The sequence below is a fragment of the Notolepis coatsorum genome (assembly GCF_963971535.1).
Source record: "Notolepis coatsorum genome assembly, chromosome: 6".
Taxonomy (NCBI): Eukaryota; Metazoa; Chordata; class Actinopteri; order Aulopiformes; family Paralepididae; genus Notolepis; species Notolepis coatsorum.
Genome location: NC_140170.1, coordinates 103,465,507 through 103,488,814, shown reverse-complemented (window position 1 = coordinate 103,488,814; position 23,308 = coordinate 103,465,507). Strand labels below are relative to the sequence as shown.

Genomic DNA, 23,308 nt, shown 5'->3' with positions numbered 1-23,308 from the left:
AAAGAACACACCAACATTTTGGGAAATTAGCTTATCGTCTTCTCCAGAGAGAGACAAGAAGATAGATACCACTTTCCTCTCAGTAGAAAGCTATCTGGCTGCACATTAGCCTAGCTTTGCACAATGAATGGAAGCGGACAGTGACGGGTAGCCTAGGCGTTGTCCAACTAATACGTCTCCCGAAGGCTACCCGTCACTGTCCGCTTCCATTCATTGTGCTAAGCTAGGCTAAGATGCAGCCAGATAGCTTTCTACTGAACGCACAGAGAGGAAACTGGTATCTATCTTCTTGTCTCTCTCTGGAGAAGATGGTAAGGTAATTTCCCCAAATGTTGGCGAGTTCCTTTAAACTCTCTCTCTCCCTCTGTGATAATCACATCAGCTGTACACATTTACTTTATCATGCTTATTGAATATTATATAACAGTTGACAAAGTGAGACCATAACTCCCATTCCTAATTATCAAATATTAATATGAATATTAGGCTCTGAGATTTCTTTCTGGCTTACTTTTGCTTGTTAGTGACAGTGACTAATTGGCTGCTATAGTCTGTTATGGCAACAGTAAATATTTCTGTACAGTTTCTTAGAATCCTTGTTAATGTAGATGGACTCAAGAACATTTGGACTGCCTTTCACTTCTCATGGACTGTCTCTAGACTAACAACGATGCACAATCAGGCTCTGTGGAGTGGGTATACAGTATACTACAGCATCTCAAGCATCATAAAGCATCTCAAGGTTGCTAATATAGCATCAGTAAGCTTTCTGCTCAAAATTTTTAAATGTATAGCTAAGCTTTACTGGCCATATACCAGCTCATTTAAAGGCAACTAAATAATTTTTTTGTCCAAGGGACTTTGAGTAGTAATCCGTTAAGATGTTTATTTTGGCAACATTTATTGGTGATAAGCAGTCTTTTGCTGTGTGATTTTTGCACTGTATCGACTTGCTTTCCATCTAGGAAATCCATGCTAACTACAGAGTTAGTCTTCTATTCATTCCAAACAACCTGCTGTTGCTGCTGGGTAAAAAATAAATTAAGAAAGTAAATTCCTTAATCGAATTCAATTATATATATATATATATATATATATATATATATATATATATATATATATATATATATATATATATATATATATATATATATATATATATATATATATATATATATATATATATTTGTCAAATAGTATTTAGACAGTAGGGACACAGGCTATGCAACAATGTTTGCAACTAATCTATACAAAATCAGAAACATGCTTTGCTTTTCTTTCTTGTGCACTGTGTGTCCCTCCCAGGTCTCCCCCGGAGGCTGAGAGCCACAAATCTCCTATGGAAAGGGAAAACACAGACTGCAATCAATCTACTGCAAGATGATGTTCTTGTTGCAGACCCAGGCACAAAGTAAGATTTGTTATGCTTTGGATAGCTCAAAGGGATTGGACAGATTGGAATTGTAGGCGATCGCAGCATATTGGAATTGATTGGTATTGGCTATATTAAGCCTGATCAACCTGTTCGAGCCCAGCGCTCCACATTGCTTTCAGTTTAGCTGGTCGTTCATACTAATACACATTGGCCGTATTAGGGGGTGGGAAACTGATGGGTGGGGATCGGGCGTTGTGGACAGCGACTCCTACAGGTCGGTTGGTGCGCCTGCGCAGTAGAATCAGGAAGTGTCGGGGGCAGCGTGAGCCTCCCACGCGTTACTCCTCGCCACTGAGAGATCGAGCTGCGCAGGTGAAAAGATGCGACTGCTGTTACCTTGAGTACCGGAGGGGACTTGTGCTATGTATGACTTAGTCCACATTGCAGCCGGCTTGTGGGAGGCAAGAAACAGCGTTCGTGACAGGGGAGGGTTGAATTGGATGATACGAAATTGGGATGGGAGAAAAATATAGAAAATGGGAGAAAAAGTGGATAAAAAAAAAGAAAAAAAGCCTGATCAAATTCAGATCCTCGTTTGTTGGAGAAAAAAAAGAAAACCATTAAGGGAAAGCTGTGATGTAGGCAATTTCTTTCTTTAAGCAGAGCTATTCAATTACCAAGCATATCTTACCTACATTGGATTGGTTTTACTAACTTGAATATACTTGAAGTGTGCACTATTCAGAATTTCCCCAAGGGGATCAATAAAGGAATATCTTATCTTATCTTATATTATCTAGGAAAATAGTATTGGATCCAGACTCGGTATTGGCAGATACTCAATATTAGATGACTAGGAACGGGGGCAGATTTAAATTATTCATACATTAAAATGTTCATTGTGTATACATGGATAACACAATGTATTCATATTATCATTCCATCTGCAACAAATCAATAGCATTTGTTTGTTTTGTTCCGTCGTATTCAGAGGTTGATTTCTTGTCTAAATACAAACAGATGTGTGATTTACTTTTCATCCCTGCTGATATCATAACCTTGAAATAACAACGATTTCCCCGCTTATTGCTTATTCTCTTCAAGATGTCACTACAGCAACCTTGCCTTCTCCTTGCTGGCTCATGTGATGGCTGACAAAGTGGTCGGAATCGACTACCAGCGCTGGATCACGGACAACATCCTCGACCGTCTGGGGATGGAGGACACTGGGTTCGACATCACCCCGGGTATCCAGAGTCAGATGGCTGTCGGGGTGTACTCCAGTGGACAGCCCGCCCCTCTCTACGACCTGGGTTGGTATCGGCCCTCCGGTCAGATGTTCTCCACGGCGGCGGACCTGGCCAAGCTGGCCATGATGCTGCTGGGAGCCTACCACCGCAAGCTGCTGGAGCCAGACACCCTTAAGATCATGTTGACCCCCCTCTTCAGATGTGATAAGGATTACTTTGCCAACCGCACTGGAACACCCTGGGAGGTGAACGAGCAGCTGGGCTACGAGGTGGTGCGCAAGGACGGAGACCTGGACGGTTACTCGGCCACCTTCTCCCTGGTCCCCCGGCTGAAGCTGGGTCTGGTGGTGCTGATGGCCGGCAGTAAGTCACAGAGCCAGGATGTGGTGGCCAAGGCCTATAGCTACATAATCCCAGCCATGGAGAAGGCCTTCAGGGAAGCCAATAAGGTCCTTGTCGCTCCCCCGAACCCAGCCCCTTACGTCGGCTTCTTCACCTATGGTAACATCACCTTCTATGAGATCAAAGCGGGAGCAGATGGGGTTCTGATCATGCAGCAGTTTGGACCTCAGATCGAGGAACTGATCCCAGAGAGGTACAGGACAATTAAACTAAACTACCTGGTCGACCGGGTGTTCAGGGTGGTTTTTGAAAAGGAGTACCCCTGTGTCTTACGGGTCAGCACTGCCTCTGTGTCGCTCGAGGCCCAAGATGGCCAACTATTTAACTTCTACGTGTTTGACAAGCGGGGTTTGTCCCCTGGCTTTGATGCCCCAGGGCTGAACACATATAACGTGGTTAGGATCCCTCACAGGCCCTCCTTCTCGAACTGAACTGCAACTACAGTACGCATGCTGTTAGTCTCGTCTCTTTGGGATTCATAACGTGCTACAATGAACATGATGATCCTTGCTACTGAAAAGAACATTGTTGAATTACATACAGTAATAAAGGCCACAGGCAGGGAATGCATTTTGTTTACTCATTTGTGTCATATCTTGTACAGAACATGAAATTATTTCTTTGTCAAATGAATATGGCACTGTATATATAATTGTCTTTTTATAGAGATGTTAACCTGACCCTCGCCATGCAGAATATATTCACAATTTGCGCTTGTGTTGTTCTGGATTTCATATACAATGCAATGCTCTTGTGTTTTCTTGGCCAGTAGGCTATATTTACACACTTGACCTTGCATGAGAGAGAGAACAGAAACACAGCTTTCTTCATGGCACCCCTTCACTGCAGTCATTTGCATAATCATTCACAATATGTTCAAGTCCTGTTCTATGAATGGAATTCAAATATAAAATGATCATACTATGAATTATACCCTTTATAACCTTTGTTCAGGGGAAAAAATGCTGTATATAATATTTATTGTTTGTATCGCTAACTCTCTTTTTGTGGCCCTGGAGAAACCCATGATGTGTTCCTGCCAAACGCAAATAAACACTGGTTTTTCAATCGTCACGTCTCATCCCATAGCTGTTTCAGTGCAAGGATGTGAACTAAGGTACAAAATCATTTGGCAGTCAGTCCAACAAGGGAGGATTGAGGGCAGAGAGGCTTATGGTTGCACAAAGGACTCTAGAATGTGTAATCCCTCAAAAAAAGACCTCTAACCTCAATATGAAAAATATATTGCTATGTCTGTCACCTGAACTGGCACATACCGGTATTACTAAATGTCAGCTCACAAGAATAACCATCATGAGCAAAGCCCACTGTTGAGTCTTTAATTTATAATGTCTGAAAGAGAAAGATTCTGATGACATTTGATTAGACAAAAATGTATTGTTCAATTTTGATGAACAGGTCAATATCTATTCCATCATGTCCGTCCTGGCGGCTCGCCACGCCAGGGCTCATAGCATGTATCACAATGACACAATGAAATGTAATATTCTGTACATTAAGATATACAAGAACAAATAGGCAGGATTATAAGGTGGAGACTATTGTCCTTATGGATGTGAGTGGTAAAGTCTGTTTTATGCAGTTATTTAAGTTACTGTAATTGAATAGCATTGACATGGGAATTCTATCATGCTGATTCTTAGAATTTCTTATCTTATCCAAAGGCTTATTCAATTATGGATAAAGTTAGGTTCAGACAAACTCTCGTGAATGATGCAATCATACAGTGCAACATGATAGCAATGTTCCGTGTTTATATTTCAAACGTGAAAGTGTCAATGTTAACCTAATCAATCAACAATAGCAGTAGAAAAAACTATTCTGAATTGGCTCAACTTACTGTAATTATTTAGCTTTTGTGTGAGGCCCTGCAAACAATCACAGCCTCGCTCATGGCAGTCGCATGGCATGGTGGAACAGTGGTTAGCACTGTTGCCTGGCACCAAGAACGCCCTGGCTTCAAACCCCAGCAGGGGGCCTTTCTGTGTGGAGTTTGCATGTTCTCCCTGCATGTTGCGTGGGATTTGTCTGGGCACTCCGGTTTCCTCCCACACCAAAGGACAAACACGCTAGGTGCTGTATATCCTGCCATTGACCTTCACCAAGGTACTGGCATTACAACTTGAGTTGGTCCCCGGTTGCCACGCACTGTGGCTGCCCACTGCTCCTAAATAGTTAGGATGGGTCAAATGCAGAGGATGAATTTCCCTGAGGGGATTAATAAAGGTACAACAACAACAACAACAACAACAACAACAACAACAACAACAACAACAACAGTGAACAAGAGTATCAGTGAACAGTGGCAAAAGGCAATGCAAAACCTTACACATTTTAAAAACACAACATATGCTGTACACTGTGTTGTTTTTCCAGAAAAAAATATTTTCATTATAGGAGCATGCATCCAAGTAGACCACTGTAAGTTAAATTCTGTCTCAGAACTGTCTGTATCGAAAGATCCAAGACCATTCTAGATCCTATCCTGTTGTGTTCCAAATAGCTTTAGGATCGGGAAACATAATATATATATTTTTAACTGGACTAAGGCTAGGGGAGCAGGCACTGCTGATCTCATCCAGGGATAACAAACAATCAATGACATGTGCAACCGCCTCATGTAATGCTAATTAAATGTACTCAATGTTCTCTGTATCAGCTGCTTGACTTGTTCATTCTTACCGTCATTACATAAGCTATCTCGGAAACAAAGTTAACACATGGAGGCTATGCTGTTGGGCTCTTTGCACGTACACGAGAGGTTCATGGCTTCTGTGCTCAGTGACACGCTAGGTGACAGCAGGGAGAGGAGATGGTTGGGGTCTTTGCCTTTGCCCTGGACTCTTGGACTCGGGCAGGAGGTGCCCAGGAGAATCTTCGGGAAGGGTGGGGAATCTCTAACGGAGGTGCTGTCGTTGGCCGGCGGGCACACAAGTTCTCTGAAGCACTCCCGGAAACGGGTGGAGAGCAGGTTGTAGATGATGGGGTTGACCGCAGAGCTGAGATAGAACAGAATTCCTGAGAGGATGTGGACACACTGGTAGATGGCGTGCATCTGGTCTGTCCACTGGCTGATGGAGCTCCAGAAGAGACGCTCGATGTGGAAGGGAGCCCAGCAGATGCCGAACACCACCACTACAATCACTAGGAGATGGGGGGGGGGGGGGGGGGGGTGAGAAAGAAAGAAAGAATGATAGTCAGAACAACGAATTATAGTTGTGTCAGGTGTGAGATTCAGAATACTGTATAGCATTAGCTAACGTTAATTAGTAGACATGTATTCCCGCCAAATGGCTGTTCACTGAACTGAAAACTAAAACTGTACATGGTAATGGACAATATACATGCAGTATAATTCACAACTTCCTGATGTGGTGTCTCCATACCCATCCCCTGGTGCACAGCATCAAAATGCCAGATGTGCTAATAAATTAGCACTCAAGGTGCATCAAAGCATTCAATGGTACTCAAACTGGACCATTATTTAATTCCGAGCAATTAACTGTAATCAAAGCCTGTTCATTTACTCAGAGTATCCTGAGTGCACTCTGGCTGAGGAGGTGCTACAGCTACGTTGTGTATGAATGTACTAATATTATCAGGCTGACTGGCTATAAGCTTGCTGGCCTGCTATAGCTACTGTACCACTCCACACCGTGCTGTACTGCTGTGTGACTGACACTAATCAAGCACTTTAAAAATTCCTCTGTTATAGTGGAGGTGGAGAGTGTCAGACTGGCTAAATAGCCCTGTTGAGATGACTCAAGCTAAAGTGCTGCATGGTTGTCAAATGAACATTGTCCATTCAACCATCAGTTGAGAACTAACTACCAGTATTTATCCATGAAAGAAGGAGAAAATTAAATAGTGCTGTTAATAGCAATGGAAATGCCACTCAGGGAGATCCTACAAATTATATGAGGGATGGAGAACTATTTTGAATACATTATCGCCATCGCCATAAGCTCCAAAGCGTAAGGGATATACAGCAAAGAATCATCAGAATACCAAATATCGATCTAAGATATACCTGACAGAGCCCTCTTATTGATTTGATTGTGTTTTTTGTCACGTTTTGTCTTTGGTCCATGTCTTGACATTATAGATTAGATGTGACCTAGTTTCTATCCACGTTTTTCCAGGATAAACACTTGAATCGGTTCTAAGCCACCACTGAACTAATGCCTAATTTATACTAATATACTAATGGTTTCGAAATTTGCTGCATGCCTGCAGAGCTCCCGCAGGCCTACCGACAACGCCTACATGCAGCTGGCTTAAAGTTTAACTGCGGGTCAAATCGATGCAAGCTGACATGGACAGTGCAGAGCTGTGATTGGCCACTGCCCTGACGTACCTCTATATTTACCATTTATCATTGCAGGAGCTAGGTCGGCGCATTCCATTATCGATCGTGATTAACTACATTACAAATATGGACCAAATCAAAGAAAGACTGGCAGAGGAAGTCTGAAAATATAGCCATCAAGACCCATCTTTTCTCTCTCTCCTTCAGCCTACCCTGTTCTCACCTGGTTGGGGACAGACCCTTAGCTTAGTTTGGTTAGTTCAGTCAGGATGTCTGTTTATTGCTCCCATGTCTGCCTATTGCGGACATGGGAGATTTTCTAACCCTTGTCCCTGTCTCTCTGTGAGTGGATGTTTCGAGTGATAGTGTGTTGATATACAGATTGCAGCGACTGTTCTACCTCAAACTGGATCTGAGCACCACAGGTGCAATGGATCTGCTTTAGCCGTCCTCAGTCAGACCTACAGTGTCTAACCATGCCAGCTCTACTTCAACTTGATCTGAGTGGTTCTCCTGCCCCCTGTGTGTGTGTTTTACATGTATTACATGTATTGCTCCATATTGCGGACATCAGCTTTTCTAACCCCTGTCCCTGTCTCTGTTGGTGGATGTCTCACGTGATAGTGTGTTGATATACAGGTACATAGCATATACAGCCAGCCCTGGTCCTGCCCCGTTCGGCCTGTCAAGGTGGTGTAATCTTCCCTGCACCATCCTTGATGTGGCCAACAGCATCGACTGCAGCGACTGACTGATCTCCCTCAAACTGGATCTGAGTACCACAGGCATGATGGATCTGTTCTACGCCGTCCTCAGTTGACCTATGGCGTCTAACCGTGCCCGCTCTACTTCAACTGGATCCGAGGGGTTTTCCTGCCCCCTGGGGAGTGTGACTTTGAGACTTTGAGCTTTGAGCCTTCATCTTATTTGTCATACCAGTGCTTGTATTCCTATGCTTTTTTGTTCTTAGCTCTATTATTATTTAAATTGTAAAATGTTCTTATATACTTTAGATACTATTGCTACTATGTATGTATGTATGTATGTATGTATGTATGTATGTATGTATGTATGTATGTATGTATGTATGTATGTATGTATGTATGTATGTGTGTGTGTGTGTGTGTGTGTGTGTGTGTATGTATGTATGTATGTATGTATGTATGTATGTATGTATGTATGTATGTATGTATGTATGTGTGTTTTATTACATGTATTATATATACATACACATACCAATTATTTGCTTGTTCTTTTCTCCATCCATCTATCATCCATAGCAACACTATAATATCAGCAGCATCCTGATGGGGGATCCCCTTTGAATTGCTCATCTGAGGTTTCTCCCCACCACGGCGCCTGTGGTGTTTTCTTTTCCTATTGCTAGGTTTTAGGGGGTCGTTCCTTATCTTCATTGGGGGAAATCTAGGGGTGTTGCAATTTTTTTTATTTAATGGTGGTTTTTGTTGTGGATCTATTGTGATGTTTCTTCTTGATCTGTGAAGCCCATGGGGGCAATTTGTTGTGATTTCGGGCTATATAAATACATTTTATTTGATTTGTAGAACACAATGCAGCACAGCCACTGCAGCCCACACGTCGAACTGACGTGGAAGTATGTTGGTCTAGCTCCCATGCGCATATCTCGGCCTTAAGGTGATATGTATTATAGTAATTGTTGATATAATAAACAACACAATACAAATTCATTAATGCATCCCTTGACGTTTTTTTAAAATGTTGTATATTGAATATCAATTTGTTGCCACCAAAGATGTTCAATAAACTACTGAAAATGGCTTAGCAGCATTCCTACACCTTTGACCTCATTGAGAATGTAATGACCTATGAATGCCCCCCCCCCCCCCCCTTCTGTGAATGTGAAAAGGTCGCTCTGATGACAAGTGCTGGACAAATACCAATATGCATAGTTAAGGTCATGTGTTAACTGTAGCAAAAACACATTTTGAGTGGAGGGGACCTTTAAGTGAAGGTGTTAGCTGTGGCTATGGAAGGTGTTAGCTGTGACCAGTGATGCAGTGGTGGTACCACTCTGTACCACGCCGTCCTAGCAGTTCGCTGAGCAGAAGTGCGCGCACGGATGTGCATGGGCGTGCACACAAAAATGCGTTCAGAACTTTCACTCTACTCTAAGTACCCGGCAATTATCACCTAGTCTTTGCATAGCATAACAAAGAAAGAGAAGTGCAAGACCAAAATACAAGCCCTGTGGGGGGTTTGCTTGAGCTGGTCTGTGCACACGCGAGGGAACATGTATGCGCGTGCACGTGGCGTCCAGGCAGTTCTGATATTACGACTGCACCCCTGGCTGTGACTATGGTTATTGGTTTTAAGAAACAAGGATAAACTCACTGAGCATCTTGGTGACTTGTCTCCTGCGCCTGTTCTCCACGTGGATCCGCCACTTGGTGCTGGAGCTGCAGTTCTTTCCCAGGTTCCCAAGGGGCTGCCGCCTCTCTCTGCCCAGGTGCACACCCATCACCAGATACAGCATGCTGATCACCAGCATGGGGACAAAGTAGAAGCACACAGTGGTGATCTGGATGACCAAGTTATAGATCCAAAGGGGTTTCAGCACCGTGCAAATGGCTGACTCGTCCATCCACTCTGGTAGATAGAAGATGCCATGCAGTGACGTGTTGGGAATGGCACAGGCCATGGACACCAGCCACACAACGACAATGGCCTGTTTGGCATGCTTGTTCGTGGAGAGGTAGCGCGTCTTGAGCGGGTGCACAACAGCCATGTACCTCGCCACGCTCAGGGCCATGACGTTGAGTATCGACGCGAAGCAGATCGTCTCAAAAAGGAATGTCTTGAAGTAGCAGCCCCCCACACCGAAGGGGAAGGGGTAGTTTTGCCACAGGTCGTATATTTCCAGGGGCATGCCAAACAGAAGCACAAGGAGGTCGGACGCAGCCAGGCTCATCAGGTAAAAGTTGGTGGGGTTACGCATCTTCTTGTGTTTGGCTATCACCGCACACGTCAGCAAGTTTCCAGACAAGCCGACGAGACAGATCAGAAGGTAGACAAGGGTAACAGGGAGGAAGAAGGGAGATCGTTTTGGCCCTAGAACCTCGGAAAGGGTGTCTTCCATCGATCTGTCGTCTGTGTAATTCCCAGTGGCGTTAAGCTGCATGGTGGCATTGTGGAATATACTGTGAAGCTTTGAGAGGTTTGAAACAGATTTATGCAGGGATAATCTCTCCATCTCAGAACAACCGGTGCCCAGAGGAGTAAGAGAATGACAGGAGATGTCAACAGATCGTATGCCTTCATCCGAATGATTTCATTTTACACCGAAAGCCTAAAGAGAAAAAGAAAAGTAAAAACGTAAGCTTAGGAAGACTAATAGAGGCAGATTTGATTTGATATTCGCATGCATCAAGTGTTTTCAAGATTCAAGAGTTTTTATTCATCACATACATACCAGGGCATACAGTGAAATGCGGTTGGCAATGCCTGCTTCGATTGTGCAATAAAACAATAGTAATAGTAATAATAATAAAAAGATAACTAGAATAGACATGGTAAATAGACATGTTAATAAATCGCTTAAAGGCACTGGATCCTATGTACATTCCTATACAATGTGCAGTTTTTCTTTATGTCCCTATGCTATACTTGGTGTTTCTAACTATACTATACAACAATCACAACAAGTGTCCTTTTCCTTCCTTTAAAGTGTCCTTTTATTGTGTGTTTAAAGTGACCTGTGGTGCGTTTGTGTGTGTGCGAGTGCAGAATGTTGTGTTGTGTGTGTTCATGTGTGCTTGTGTGTGGAGAGATCAGTGTTCATTGTTCTGATGGCCTGAGGGAAGAAGCTGAGCCTAAGCGTCAGTATAAATGGAGATAATCTTGATTAATAAATCGGACAACTGGCATGCCCATTCTCTGAGCGTCACCCAGTCATTAAACATTGTTGCATCTACTTATCTCATAACTCTATCTCAATCTTTTTGTCACTTGAAATATGTACTGTATAATCATCGTCTGTGGGAAATTTGGAATCCAAAAGGTCTTAAAGCTAATAAGGATGAGTAATTTTCTGATCGATTCAGAAATGAAAAGATGTAAGATGTCATTTCCAGGGGGAAAAAAACATTAACCCAATGCTCACAACAACATGCAAAAAACAATTACTTCTAACTCAGAGTGCTAAAATAGAAGCCGATAGATTTTGAAATGCTGTGTGTCCTGCTGTTCAGTAGCCTATGCTGTACATAACTACCTTGATAGACCTTTTTAGAGATGAGGAGTAATGGCTGTTGTAATGGATTTTTTTAAAAGCTTTTTAGTGTCCATATTATTACACATACATCAAATATTGACTGACATAAGCATAATTGAGATACTCTAAGGTCATTTCTATTTGCTATCCTGCCTTTAAAGGTCAGGACACTTGTATGTGATGACAGGCAGTACAAGCTACATGTTATGTTAATATTAATTCCTGCACCATGACCACAGACCTACTATACACCAAGAACTAATAACGAAGGTTATCTTATAACCCTAGTTATATGAGTAATAGCGAGCGCTTTGCTCTATTGGAACTGTCCCTTTAATCATATCCTAAATGAAAGCTTTCACCTCGTGTACCTGCCCACATCTGCCTGACCACTCCCACATCCGCTCCTATAAAGTGGGGTCATGGCCATACAACAGCTCCTTCGCCAGTCTTTCACCGCCGAAACGGAAGACCGGGGGGTCCTCAGTGAGTCAGAGCAAAGCGCTCGCTATTACTCATATAACTAGGGTTATAAGATAACCTTCGTTATATTTCGTTATAGCTTACGCTTTGCTCTATTGGAACACAAGAGCTGAGCAGAACGTAAGCCCGACAGATGCACCCGCTGAGGTCCCCTACAACCATCAGAACCGGGGAGGATCCGGGCCCCTCCGCCCCCCCCCCCCTAGCGAGGGACGGGAGGGAGATCAGACCCTGACTGTGCGAAGAGGGTTTAGCACAGGGTGAGCAGACCGTGAAACTTACCTTTGTTTAGAAGGGCCCGCGACTACTCAGACGCGCATCCCACACGCCACCAGCGAACAGACGTGAGCAAAACCCCCGTCACAGCCCCCAACATCGCGGGGTCGGAGTCAAAACACCAACCCCGTGGCAAGGCCGTAGCAGCGGAGCGCGGAGGAGGTCCCAGCCCTAGGCCACAACCCGAGGACTAGGACCCCCTCAAAAAGGGGCCTGGTGAGGCCAACGAGGCTGCGGCATCGAGACCCCACCAGACGGTCACTGGTGACACCACCCCCCACATCGCCAGCGTATCGGACAGGGCCTAAATCAGGTGAAGGCCCTTCCCCCCTTGGCATGCCGCTCTGAAGCGCTCTCAAGGAGGCTTCCCCCCCACAATACTGTGGGGCCAGCCGGCGTGCCGGGGAGACAACCCTCCAAGGAGGTTGACCCCTCAATCCAGGCAAACAGGTCCCAAGAGCAGAACTCGACCTGTGCCCGGAGCACTGCGGACTAGACAGGCGCCTAAGGGGTCTACTGTAAGAACAGTACCCCGGCGGAAAGGGTGTTCGGTATGCTGTGCACCATGTCACAATCTCCACGAAACCCGACCCCGCCAATTTATTGATCCTGCGGGGTCGAGGTTCAGAGAAAGAGGCTGACACAATTGGCAGACGTCATGAAAGATGCAGGGGCATACTCTCGGGCAGACAGGGTCAGGCCCGGCCTCAACCTGAGAGTCGACTCTGCTACCAACACACCGGGGAGCCAACCACCCCCCTATGTTTATTTTAACAGGATGCGATTGCTCCCTTAACCCACTAAGAAACCCCAGAAACATAACTGCGCATATACACAGGCTATACAAGCAGTTCAAGCATTTCAGGTTTCAAAAGGGTTAACCCAGGCCAACAGGTCATCGAGGGCAAGGCCTGACCTGGGCCTGGTGGACCGGGACCTACACAGGGATGCAGAGAGGAGTTGACAGGGCAACCTCCCCTACAGCCCCCTCCCATCCCCGGCTTAGCACGGAGGGAGGGGTGAAACAAATGGAGAAGGACCAAGCCCCCTAACATAGTGCAAAGGTACAACACAGTATGGACCAAAGCACGTCACTGTTAAGGGCAACTCGTGGTGGCATCCATATGACACACACATTCATGACATCAATCCCTGTGACGTCCGGCCCGACCTGGCATTTTCCCCCCGGAAAAGCACAAAGTCCTTCGGGGTACCAGAACTGCAGATCTGCGCCCCAGCAGGGACACGGGTTAAACTGATCCGGTCCGGCGCGACCATCCCCCGGAGATGTACGTGAGCCGTCGAGTCTAACCTAGTGCACTGGCGCTCGGTAGAGACAAAAAATCTCCTTCCCAGCCGCCCGCATAAAAAATGCCATTTTATGATGTTGGGCAACCAAGGTGCGCCCGTAAGACCATACGCTGATTTCATAAAGTGTATATGCTCGCAAAGAACGCGAGAACAGTGACGGCGGATTTCCAACCAGAAAGAGCCTCACAACGTTTCCCCTTGCTGTCTGGGATGAGCAGCAGAGAGCCGATCTACAAGACACAGACACGGGTCTGCACATGACGAGCCTTGGAATAACAACCGCGTCAATTCTGCTCTTCATGTAAGAGGAGAAGACAGCGATTCTCCCAGAGAGACCACAACGTGAGTAAAAACAATTGAAAAGGGTTCATGTAACAATTGGACCAAGACTCTCTGAGGAGGAGACTCTGAAACTCTGAGGAGGCTCTCACACTGAGAGGGAGGTTCTGAAACTCAGAGGAGGCTCTGAACTCCCTGAGGAGGAGACTCTGAAAACACCCTGAGGAGGAGGCTCTGACCCAATATACACTACTGGTAGGGAGCAGAGTAGAAGATAAATTGTCTCTACTGCATTGCATCACCTATCCTTTACAATGACAGCGGTCTGTAGCACAGGCCCTGTAACTCATGGTCATGTCTCTTGGCCAGCAAGAAAAAGCGCCTGTGACGTTTTCAAATGGCCGGGGGAAACCTGGGAGACAGGAAACCCCCCCCCCCCCCCCCCCCTGTGACGAGAGAGAGAACGTCCTCGACAGGGAGACTGATAGGTAGAAAGGCACAACCTCTCGGCCAATCAGTTTCGTAAGGATATAACTATATCCAGGAGGGGGAGGTTTATTTTACCCACCCCCTCACCACCTCACCCCTGATACGACGCCAAAAGAAAGCAGAGCCGTGACACCAGGTGCATGGCGTGCCAGATGAGAGCACACACTTACCTGTAGAGTAAAAGCTTTACATCATGCATGCCAGCCACAACCGATAACCTTGTTTGTGTAAAAAAACTGGCTTTATCCACGGCTCTGGCTTATGTGTGAAAACTTGCCACCTGTTATTTTTATCATTACCCTTAAGCAAAGAAAAAATATCAAGCCAAAGAGAGGGACTCAAGGCCCTTGGTCATATGCCACTATGTACAACTCTGTAGACTAACACCCAGCCAGTTGTGGACTCAAGCTATGTTTCCTAAACGTTACATGAAACACACACACAACTTCTCATCATACAATAAAAAAAACAAGTTCACTTTTACTCACGTAAGAAGAACGCTGTTTTTAAGTAGAGAGAAAGACATAAGCCTTGGCCAAGTGCTAGAACTTACAACCTTGCTAAGCTATACAAAATAGCGACCAACACAATTTTCAAAGAAAACTGCACAACACTCTAAGCAAGAAAAAGCTACCCCAGCATTTGAAGCTGCGAGTGCACACGTCATATCTCCCAAAATGCAGTGAAGTAACACGTTTTGTTAAACAAAGACATCGTTATTAACCAAAAACATAGACTCGGGAGGGGGAGGAAGGAAGAGTGGGGCATAGTGTAATGTCCTACAGCAGGGGTCGGCAATTAGGTTTGGCCACGGGCCAGATTTTCCCCAAGCCATTGCTTGGCGGGCCAGGATAAAAAACAATGGCTAATTTAATATAGTGAAAAAAGACAAACGTTTTTCTCTGGTCTGCATCCCCTTAACAATTGTGTGTATTGCGCCGTACTGTATTGTACCCATTCTGCAATCTGTTAAATAAAGTTATATTAGTCGTACTGGCGAATCGCGTCCTGCTCTTCGCCATCGAGATATACCTCATCTCCAGTACCTAGTGTACTCCATCAACGAATAAAAAACAATACACCCAGCACCTGCCAGGCCCCGCCCTAGTGCTACGTACTATATAGCACTAGGCGTGGTCACCACTCGCTCTTCCTCTATTTTAGTTTCCATCATAGCGGATGCGTGCACCCTATGCAACTAGTTGTCATGAAAAGTTTAGAGAAATTGCGTAATATTGAGTGCTTACCGGAGATTTGCTTACCCCTGGAATCTTCGCGGCATGTTCCAACGACACGTCGGGTCTATTCTGATGTTTCCTCGTCTTGTGGCAGCAGATCGAGGGACAGCGTGCAAGGTTTGGCTATCGAGCCGGCTCGTACACAGGTAGGCCCTGTGTCATCAGGCATTGATGCTAGTGTTAGTAATGCTGGTTGTTTTGTTACACAACCGAGTTGTGTGTCGGCGCCAGGGGCGGGATGTTTTGGTGAACGTTCCCCTGAAGTGGACGGTTTCCAAGCGATCCTGGAGCGCGCTGCTAACACTAATGATAACGCTAATGCTACAATGCTGGGTCACTGTTCTAATGTTCCCTGCCGTGGGATGTTGCCGCTTTTCCCTCCTCTTAACCGGTTCATTGATGAAGGTCAGTCGGTAGCTAATGTGGGGGGTTTTGCTGAGTCCTATTTACCCTTTTTACGGGTGAATGGGTTGACAACAGGGTGCAGGGCGGGTGTGCCGTGGCTAAGTAGCCAGGTAGCATCGATCCTGTGCCCCGGCGGGGTTGAACGGTGTCCCACCCGGCTGACGCTTGAGAGCGAGTCGGCCCGGAGGGTGGCAGTATGGACTGATGAGAGCTATACTGCTGCAGGATGGAATTTAGCGGTGGCCAGTGTTGTGGCTCAGCTGACTGTTTTTCTGTCCACATTAGCGTCGGGTAGTGGGGCTACAGGACCAGCCGACGCTGAAAACATTTTGCATGTTTTTGGTGTTATAGAGATCTTGACTCAGTCGCAAGCTATAACTGCGGGGAGGATTAGGATGCTATCAACGCTTGTTAATAGGCATTTCTGGTTGGAGCAATCTCCTCTTGGGGAAGAAGAAAGGTTTTCTCTCCTCATGGCTCCTTTTTCCACAGAGGGACTCTTTGGTCGTTCTGCGGAGACGCAGGCGGTTGTTGATCTAGGTCCCACACCGCCTCACGCTATGCAGCCAGAGGTTGGAGCACAGCCTCGTCAGCGACTGTGGCGAGGCCCTCGACAGGCGGCCATGTTTCCCCGCCAGTGGTACCCTGGGCGGAGAGTCAACAGGGGTCCACAAGGCCGACAGCCTTGGCGGCCGAGGGATCGGCCATGTTGGATGTACTCGGCTTGGAAGATACAAGCCGTCGTCATTCTGCCGCGAACAGCCCGCTCCCCGATCACTCCTCTCCCCGTCACCAACGGAAGAGGGGCTCTGATCCTTTTCCTTTGGCTGCGGGCCGCGAACCTTCTTTGAAGCGCATGCGGCCCCACGTTTCGCTTCTCATGGGGACAGGGGCTGACACCCAGTTGATGGCTGAGCCTGGGTCTGTCCGTGAGAATGTTGTGCTGTCACGTGGCTCCCGCGCCACACGTTGTGTGATTGGTGAGCCTGGTGTTACGGCTGCCACTATTTACAGTGGTCAGCAGGGGGACTCGAGGCCTCTTCGTATGAATGCTCAGCACGGGTTACCCCGACCTCGCCTTCGCCAGGCGGGGTATCACGTTGATGCCTCCCACTCCCGCGAGATCGGCAGTGGTCTGCAAAGAAGAGGCGCGCGTGATTTGGGTGGTAGCAATATCACTGCAGGGCTACGGTGTGTAGGAACCCATGGGGTCCTCACGCCTTGCATGTCTAGCTGTGGAACAACTCCTCAGCATGCGCTAGAGGGGTGTTCAGGGGGGAGCGTGTGTCAACCAGTTTGATGGCAGCTTCTCCCGTATCAAACCGGCCCTTTCTGTCGGGGTCCCCCCTTGGGTGCGACCGCCCTGTCCGCTTTGGCGGGTTCAGAGGCTACGCACAGCGGGAGGGACCGGGCCACCTATCTGCTGTTCCTTGCGGCCCAGCGTCAGTTGACGGTGGGTGCGCTCTGGGATTATTATCACATATGGCGACAAGAATGCCGTTTGGTGGGGTGGATGGAGAGAACGTTGAGGCTGGGGCTTGTTTTGCAGTTCGCACAACCCCACCCTCCGTTCTCAGGTTTGGTGCAGACCCTATTGTCAGGGTCAACAGCAGTGACAGCTCTGGCCGACGAGATCCAATCTCTGTTGGCGAAGCAGGCCGTAGTCGTGGTCCCGAGAGAGGACGCGATGTCAGGCGTCTACTTCCGTTATTTTCTGGTGCCCAAAAAAACGGGAGGGGTCAGACCTATACTGGATCTGTCCACGTTCAATCGTCTGATTGTGGCGAGACCATTCAGAATGTTGAATGAATGAATGAAAACTTTATTTAACAGATTGCAGAATGGGTACAATACAGTACGGCTCAATACATACAATTGTTAAGGGGATGCAGACCTGAGAAAGACGTTTGTCTTGTTTCCATCAGGGTCCCCCATTTTCAATTCATATAGACATTTATGACATACACAACATACATGACATTTATGGCATAGGGACATATAGGTATTTAGTACTGATACATTTGTGACATAAACGGTATTCAAATATACAGTACTGTTACCCCTAGATCCTGACAGAGTATATACATATGATGGGGAGGGGACTGTACATTAGGAGGGGGTGGGTGGGTGGGAGAGAAATATACATACGGTGGGGAGGGAATATATACATGCGGTGGGGAGGAGACTGTCTATTAGGAGGTGGTGGGGGTTTTGGGCATTTACGGTGGCCAGTTTCGAATTGCAGCCTCCCGTAGGTGCTCTTTAAGAGCGGTTTTGAATGTGGGCAGGGATTCACATTCCTTTACAGCTTTGGGTAGGGCGTTCCACATTGTTGTGGCATAATTGCGAAACGTGTTTAGTCCCTTGTTTGAGCCGAATCTGGGTTTAACATGATTTGTTGAGCTTCCTCTGGTGTAGTGGTTGTGGTATTCACTGACCTTTGGGAAGTATTTTGACATGTACATGGGCACCCCGGTCGTATAGTGTATCTTGTAGACCAGGCCCATTGCAAGTTGCTGTACTCTGTCGTCTACTCTAAGCCATCCTAGGTTGTCAAAGTGGGCAGGGGTGAGGTGGGTTCTGGGGTTCAGGTCAAGTAGTAGTCTGACCAGTTTGTTTTGTGATGTTTGTAATTTTGTTTTAAGCGCCTTTGAGGTGCTTTGGTACCATGAGGTGCACGCATAGTCATAGTACCCTTGAATGAGTGCTCCTGCCAGAGTCTTCAGGGTATTCTTGTTTACCAGAGAGGAGATCCGGTACAAGAATCTAGTTCGTTGGTTGACTTTTTTTTATTACATTGGATGCCATTTTGTCACAGGAAAGATTTGCCTCTAGGATGGAACCCAGGTAGGTAATTTCTTGTTGACCGTCAAACACCTGCTACTTGCTGTCAGAGTGGGAGACTGGTTCACCTCCATAGACCTAAAGGATGCGTATTTTCACATCCCGATTTTTCCTCCTCACAGGAAGTTCCTACGGTTCCTGTTTCAGGGCGTAGCGTACGAATACCAGAGGTTGCTGTTCGGCTATTCTCTGGCTCCCCGCACATTCACCAAGTGCGTAGAGACTGCGCTGGAGCCTCTACGTCGTCAGGGAATACGAATTCTATTCTATCTTGACGACATTCTGCTCCTCAGCCGGTCGGAGGAGGTCGCCAGGTCTCATACCAGGCTGGTGGTGGAATTCCTCACCAAGCTGGGTTTTGCTGTGAACTGGAAGAAGAGTACGCCTCTTCCCAGTCAACAGGTGGAGTACTTGGGCTTGACATTGAGGTCGAGGCCCATGATTGTAACCCTCTCGGAGCAACGGAGGGTGTCTATCCTCCACGCGCTCTGGGGTTTCCGTCTTGGAAAGACGGTCACGGTGCTGCAAGTGATGCGCCTGCTCGGTATGATGGCATCCGCTCACGCGGTGGTCCCTCTTGGCCTCCTCTTCATGAGGAGGATACAGAGGTGGTTCTCCAGTATGAGAATAGACTCGGTGAGGGACAAATGGAAACGGTTGACGGTTCCTTTGTCGATATGGGGGGATCTCGCCAATTGGAGGAGGCCTGGTATCTCACGGGTTGGGGAGGGACGTGTCGGACCGACGCAGTGGGGGGCAGCTGGATGATCCATGCTGCCCGGTCTACCCTGCACATCAATGTGTTGGAATTGAGGGCGGTCCTCCTGGTCCTCAGACGGTTCGCCCACCTGGTGGTAGGCGAGCACGTTCTGGTCAGAATGGACAGTATGACGGCAGCGGCCTATATCAACAGGCAGGGTGGAACACGATCCACCCGCCTGCACCGGGCGGCGGTCGAACTCTGGCTATGGGCAGCTCTCAGGCTGCGCAGTCTGACGGCGCTCCACATCCCTGGCAAGGAGAATGTGGGCGCGGATATGATGTCTCGGGGCGGTCCTTGTCCCGGCGAGTGGGAACTGCGCCAAGACAGTCAGGCAGATCTGGGATCGCTTCGGGGAAGCTTCAGTGGATCTGTTTGCGAGCAGACAATCTCGCAAGTGCCCCTTGTGGTTCTCGGTCAGTCGGGAAGACCATCCCCCCTTGGGGGTGGATGCCTTCTCAATGTTTTCATGGCCGCCCGGCCTTCTGTACGCCTTTCCCCCTACACATCTGTTGAGTCAGTTGTTGGAGCAGATACGGAGGGAGCACAGGACCGTGATCCTGGTTGTGCCGGACCGGGGCACAGCGGTGTGGTTCCCGGTCCTGATCCAGCTACTGGTAGCCCCGCCGTGGTCTGTTCCTTGGTCGGCGAGGGCCCTCTCTCAAGCACACGGGTCGCTGTTTCAGCCCCAGGTGATACACCAACCTCTGATGGTTTGGCTGGTGGAGAGGGTAAGTCTGGAGAGGATGGACCCTTCTGTGGTTGACACCATCCGGAATGCGCATGCTCCCTCCACTGTCGCGCTTTACGCGGGTAGGTGGCGTATGTTCCAAGAGTGGTGTAAGGCGGGGGCAGGGACCCGGTGTCCTGCCCCCTGGATGCTGTCCTTATTTACCTTCAGTCTCTCCTTGATAGACTGTCGGCCTCGACGGTGAGGGTATATGCAGCAGCTATATCCTCTTATCATGTGGGATTTGAGGGTGTTGTTTTGTTCAGCCACCCTCTTGTGAGGCGTTTCCTGCTTGGCGCTCGACGCATTAAGCCGGTGAAACGCTCTTTGGCTCCGAGCTTGGATCTTCAATTGGTCCTCGGTCAGTTGTCCTTGGCCCCGTTTGAGCCTCTTGAGCAAGCGCCGTTGGAACAGCTGTCGTTCAAGACCGTGTTCTTGCTGGCCGTCACCTCCGCTAAACGCGTGGGTGAGCTTTGTGCTCTCTCGTTACGGCCAGAGTGCCTGTCTTTTCGTTCCGATATCGGTGCCACTCTGCGGCCTAATCCTGCCTTCGTGCCAAAAAATATCCGGAGTTCTTTCCGCTCCAGGGATATTGTGGTTCAGGCGTTTCATCCGCCTCCTCACGCTAGTGAGTTGGAGGCGGACCTTCACCTGTCATGTCCGGTCCGGGCTTTGGGGATTTACCTCAGCCGTACTCAGGGCCTCAGGGCTACCGATCAGCTCTTTGTCTGTTACGGTGGCTCTCGTGCTGGTAAGGCACTGTCGAAACAGCGCCTGTCCCATTGGTTGTGCAAGGGCATTGCCCTTTGCTACACGTTGGCCGGGCTGGCTCCCCCTGGGGGCGTCAGGGCGCACTCCACTGGTGGGGTGGCGGCCTCTGCCGCTCTACTGGGTGGGGCCTCGGTGGAGGACATCTGTGCTGCGGCTTCATGGTCCTCACCGGGTCCCTTCGTAAGGTTTTACCTCATGGACATGACCAGGGGTTCTGTTTCCCAGGCGGTTCTGAGGTCTGTGACCTCTCCTGCTTCCCGTCCTTTGGTGGGGTAGCAGGAGTGTGTGGGCCACAATGTGTTGTGTCACATGTGGTTCCGCCTGTGCTGTGCGTTCGAGAGGTTCTAGTTCCCTCTTGTTCGCACTCGGGTGGAGTTGACTGCCGCCCCCTCTTCATTAGGAAGGATGGGGTGACGGGACTCCCCTCCCCCCTGATGTGGGCTTTAGGGCCCTCAGGGGGTGCATTTGTCTGTCCTCACGTCTGCTCTGTCCCCATATCTCGATGGCGAAGAGCAGGACGCAATTAGCCAGTACGACTAATATAACGATAGGTTATGTATATAACCTAGTTATATGAGTACTGGCTGAGCGTCCTGCTCTTAGCTTGCCCTGAGGTCCCTTGGGGAAACTTTTCTTGGGAAACGTTTTTTTCCGAGGAAGAGCGAGTGGTGACCACGCCTAGTGCTATATAGTACGTAGCACTAGGGCGGGGCCTGGCAGGTGCTGGGTGTATTGTTTTTTATTCGTTGATGGAGTACACTAGGTACTGGAGATGAGGTATATCTCGATGGCGAAGAGCAGGACGCTCAGCCAGTACTCATATAACTAGGTTATATACATAACCTATCGTTTTCATTCATTCATTCATTCATGAACAGCAGATCAGCTGTTGCAGATCACCGCGGCGCGTGATGAACAGATCAGAAGACAGAATGCATGAAAACACGACTCACCATACCTTGTTTGTTGTTAAGTCCTCCAAAATCCCTGCTAATGTTTGAATAATGTCACATATCCACTCGCCGCCCTCCAATTCCAGATTGGCGTTGAATGCAGCTACTTTATCTGCCAACTTGAACACAGTTGTCATCATTTCCTCGTTGTTGTTGTTGTTGTTGTTGTTGTTGTTGTTGTTGTCGCCACATATTATGCAGAGAGGCTCGGCACGCAAGAATCACCGACCTGTTGCGATAAACCCGTATTTTAAGTATGGCTCCTGTTTATTAAAAGAAGCGTTATATTTCCCCGTTGCAAAGAAGCTATCCAAAGATGTTTGTTTTGTTTTGTTACTCGCTCCATCTCGAACGCGGAAGTGAAAGTACGTTAGGGAAATATACACGCGGCCCGGTGGGACTATTCCATTGGTTCTCCCAGTCCACGTGACCATTTCTAGCATTTCAATTGGCTATAGTGACAGACATGCTTTTGATGACTACCGGTAGATAGATACAGCTTCACAATAAAAGACACCCTGGCGTCCCGAGTGAATATTTCCCGCGTGTAAAATAAATATCATATTCTCAAAATAATCTGACGGGCCAGAAATTATTGCTGGCGGGCCAATGTCGGCCCGCGGGCCGCCTATTGCCGATCCCTGTCCTACGGACTCCTACCTGACCACCTGGACGCAGGATGAAATGGCCGCAACAATAGGCTGGTCCACCACGTTGACGAGGCCTCTTGCTGGCAGGGCCAGAAGCGGCGACGGCTGGAGCCTCGCTCCGGCGCGACGCCCACACCCTGCGGCCGGTCATGGTACAGGCCGACGACATCTTCTGCCAGAGATGACGCCGTAGTCAGAGTGCTCAGGGCCCGCTACTGCCTCATGGCTAATGCCACGGTTGTAGCACAAGCTAACAGCTAACTCCAGGCTGACGGTTAGCATCAAGCTAACGTTTCTAGCCTTAACTTAGTAGCAAGCTAATGGTTTAGCCTAACAGCTAACTGGCTAACAGCTAGCTTTTACCGGCTATCGATAGCCACCAGCTAACGCAGTAGCAAGCTAAAGCGGCTACTACTACTGAAGCTGTGTAACGTGAGGAATAGCGATACAGGCCAACACTTCAGACAGCGGACTGTCTCTCCTTCTTTTTATCCAAAAGAAAAAAGGGAA

General features: G+C 47.7%; 2 protein-coding genes across 2 annotated transcripts in view; one reads left to right on the top strand and one right to left on the bottom strand.

The window, feature by feature from the left end:
- lactbl1b (lactamase, beta-like 1b) overlaps positions 1-3,458 on the top strand; it is a gene marked incomplete at both ends in the record, with an annotated part of 34,403 nt that extends 30,945 nt beyond the window's left edge. The window contains 2 exons of the mRNA XM_084317796.1: positions 1,306-1,411; positions 2,480-3,458. Coding sequence (XP_084173922.1) covers positions 1,306-1,411; positions 2,480-3,458 — 1,085 coding nt within the window. The remainder of the gene's footprint in view (positions 1-1,305; positions 1,412-2,479) is intronic.
- A 2,303-nt stretch (positions 3,459-5,761) lies between these two features.
- Positions 5,762-22,967, bottom strand: nmur3 (neuromedin U receptor 3; the record flags this gene model as incomplete). The annotated part of the gene is made up of 3 exons (XM_084315709.1): positions 5,762-6,192; positions 9,731-10,544; positions 22,809-22,967. 3 exons carry the CDS (start codon positions 22,965-22,967, stop codon positions 5,762-5,764), a joined length of 1,404 nt encoding a protein of 467 aa, XP_084171835.1.
- Positions 22,968-23,308: the final 341 nt, after the last annotated feature.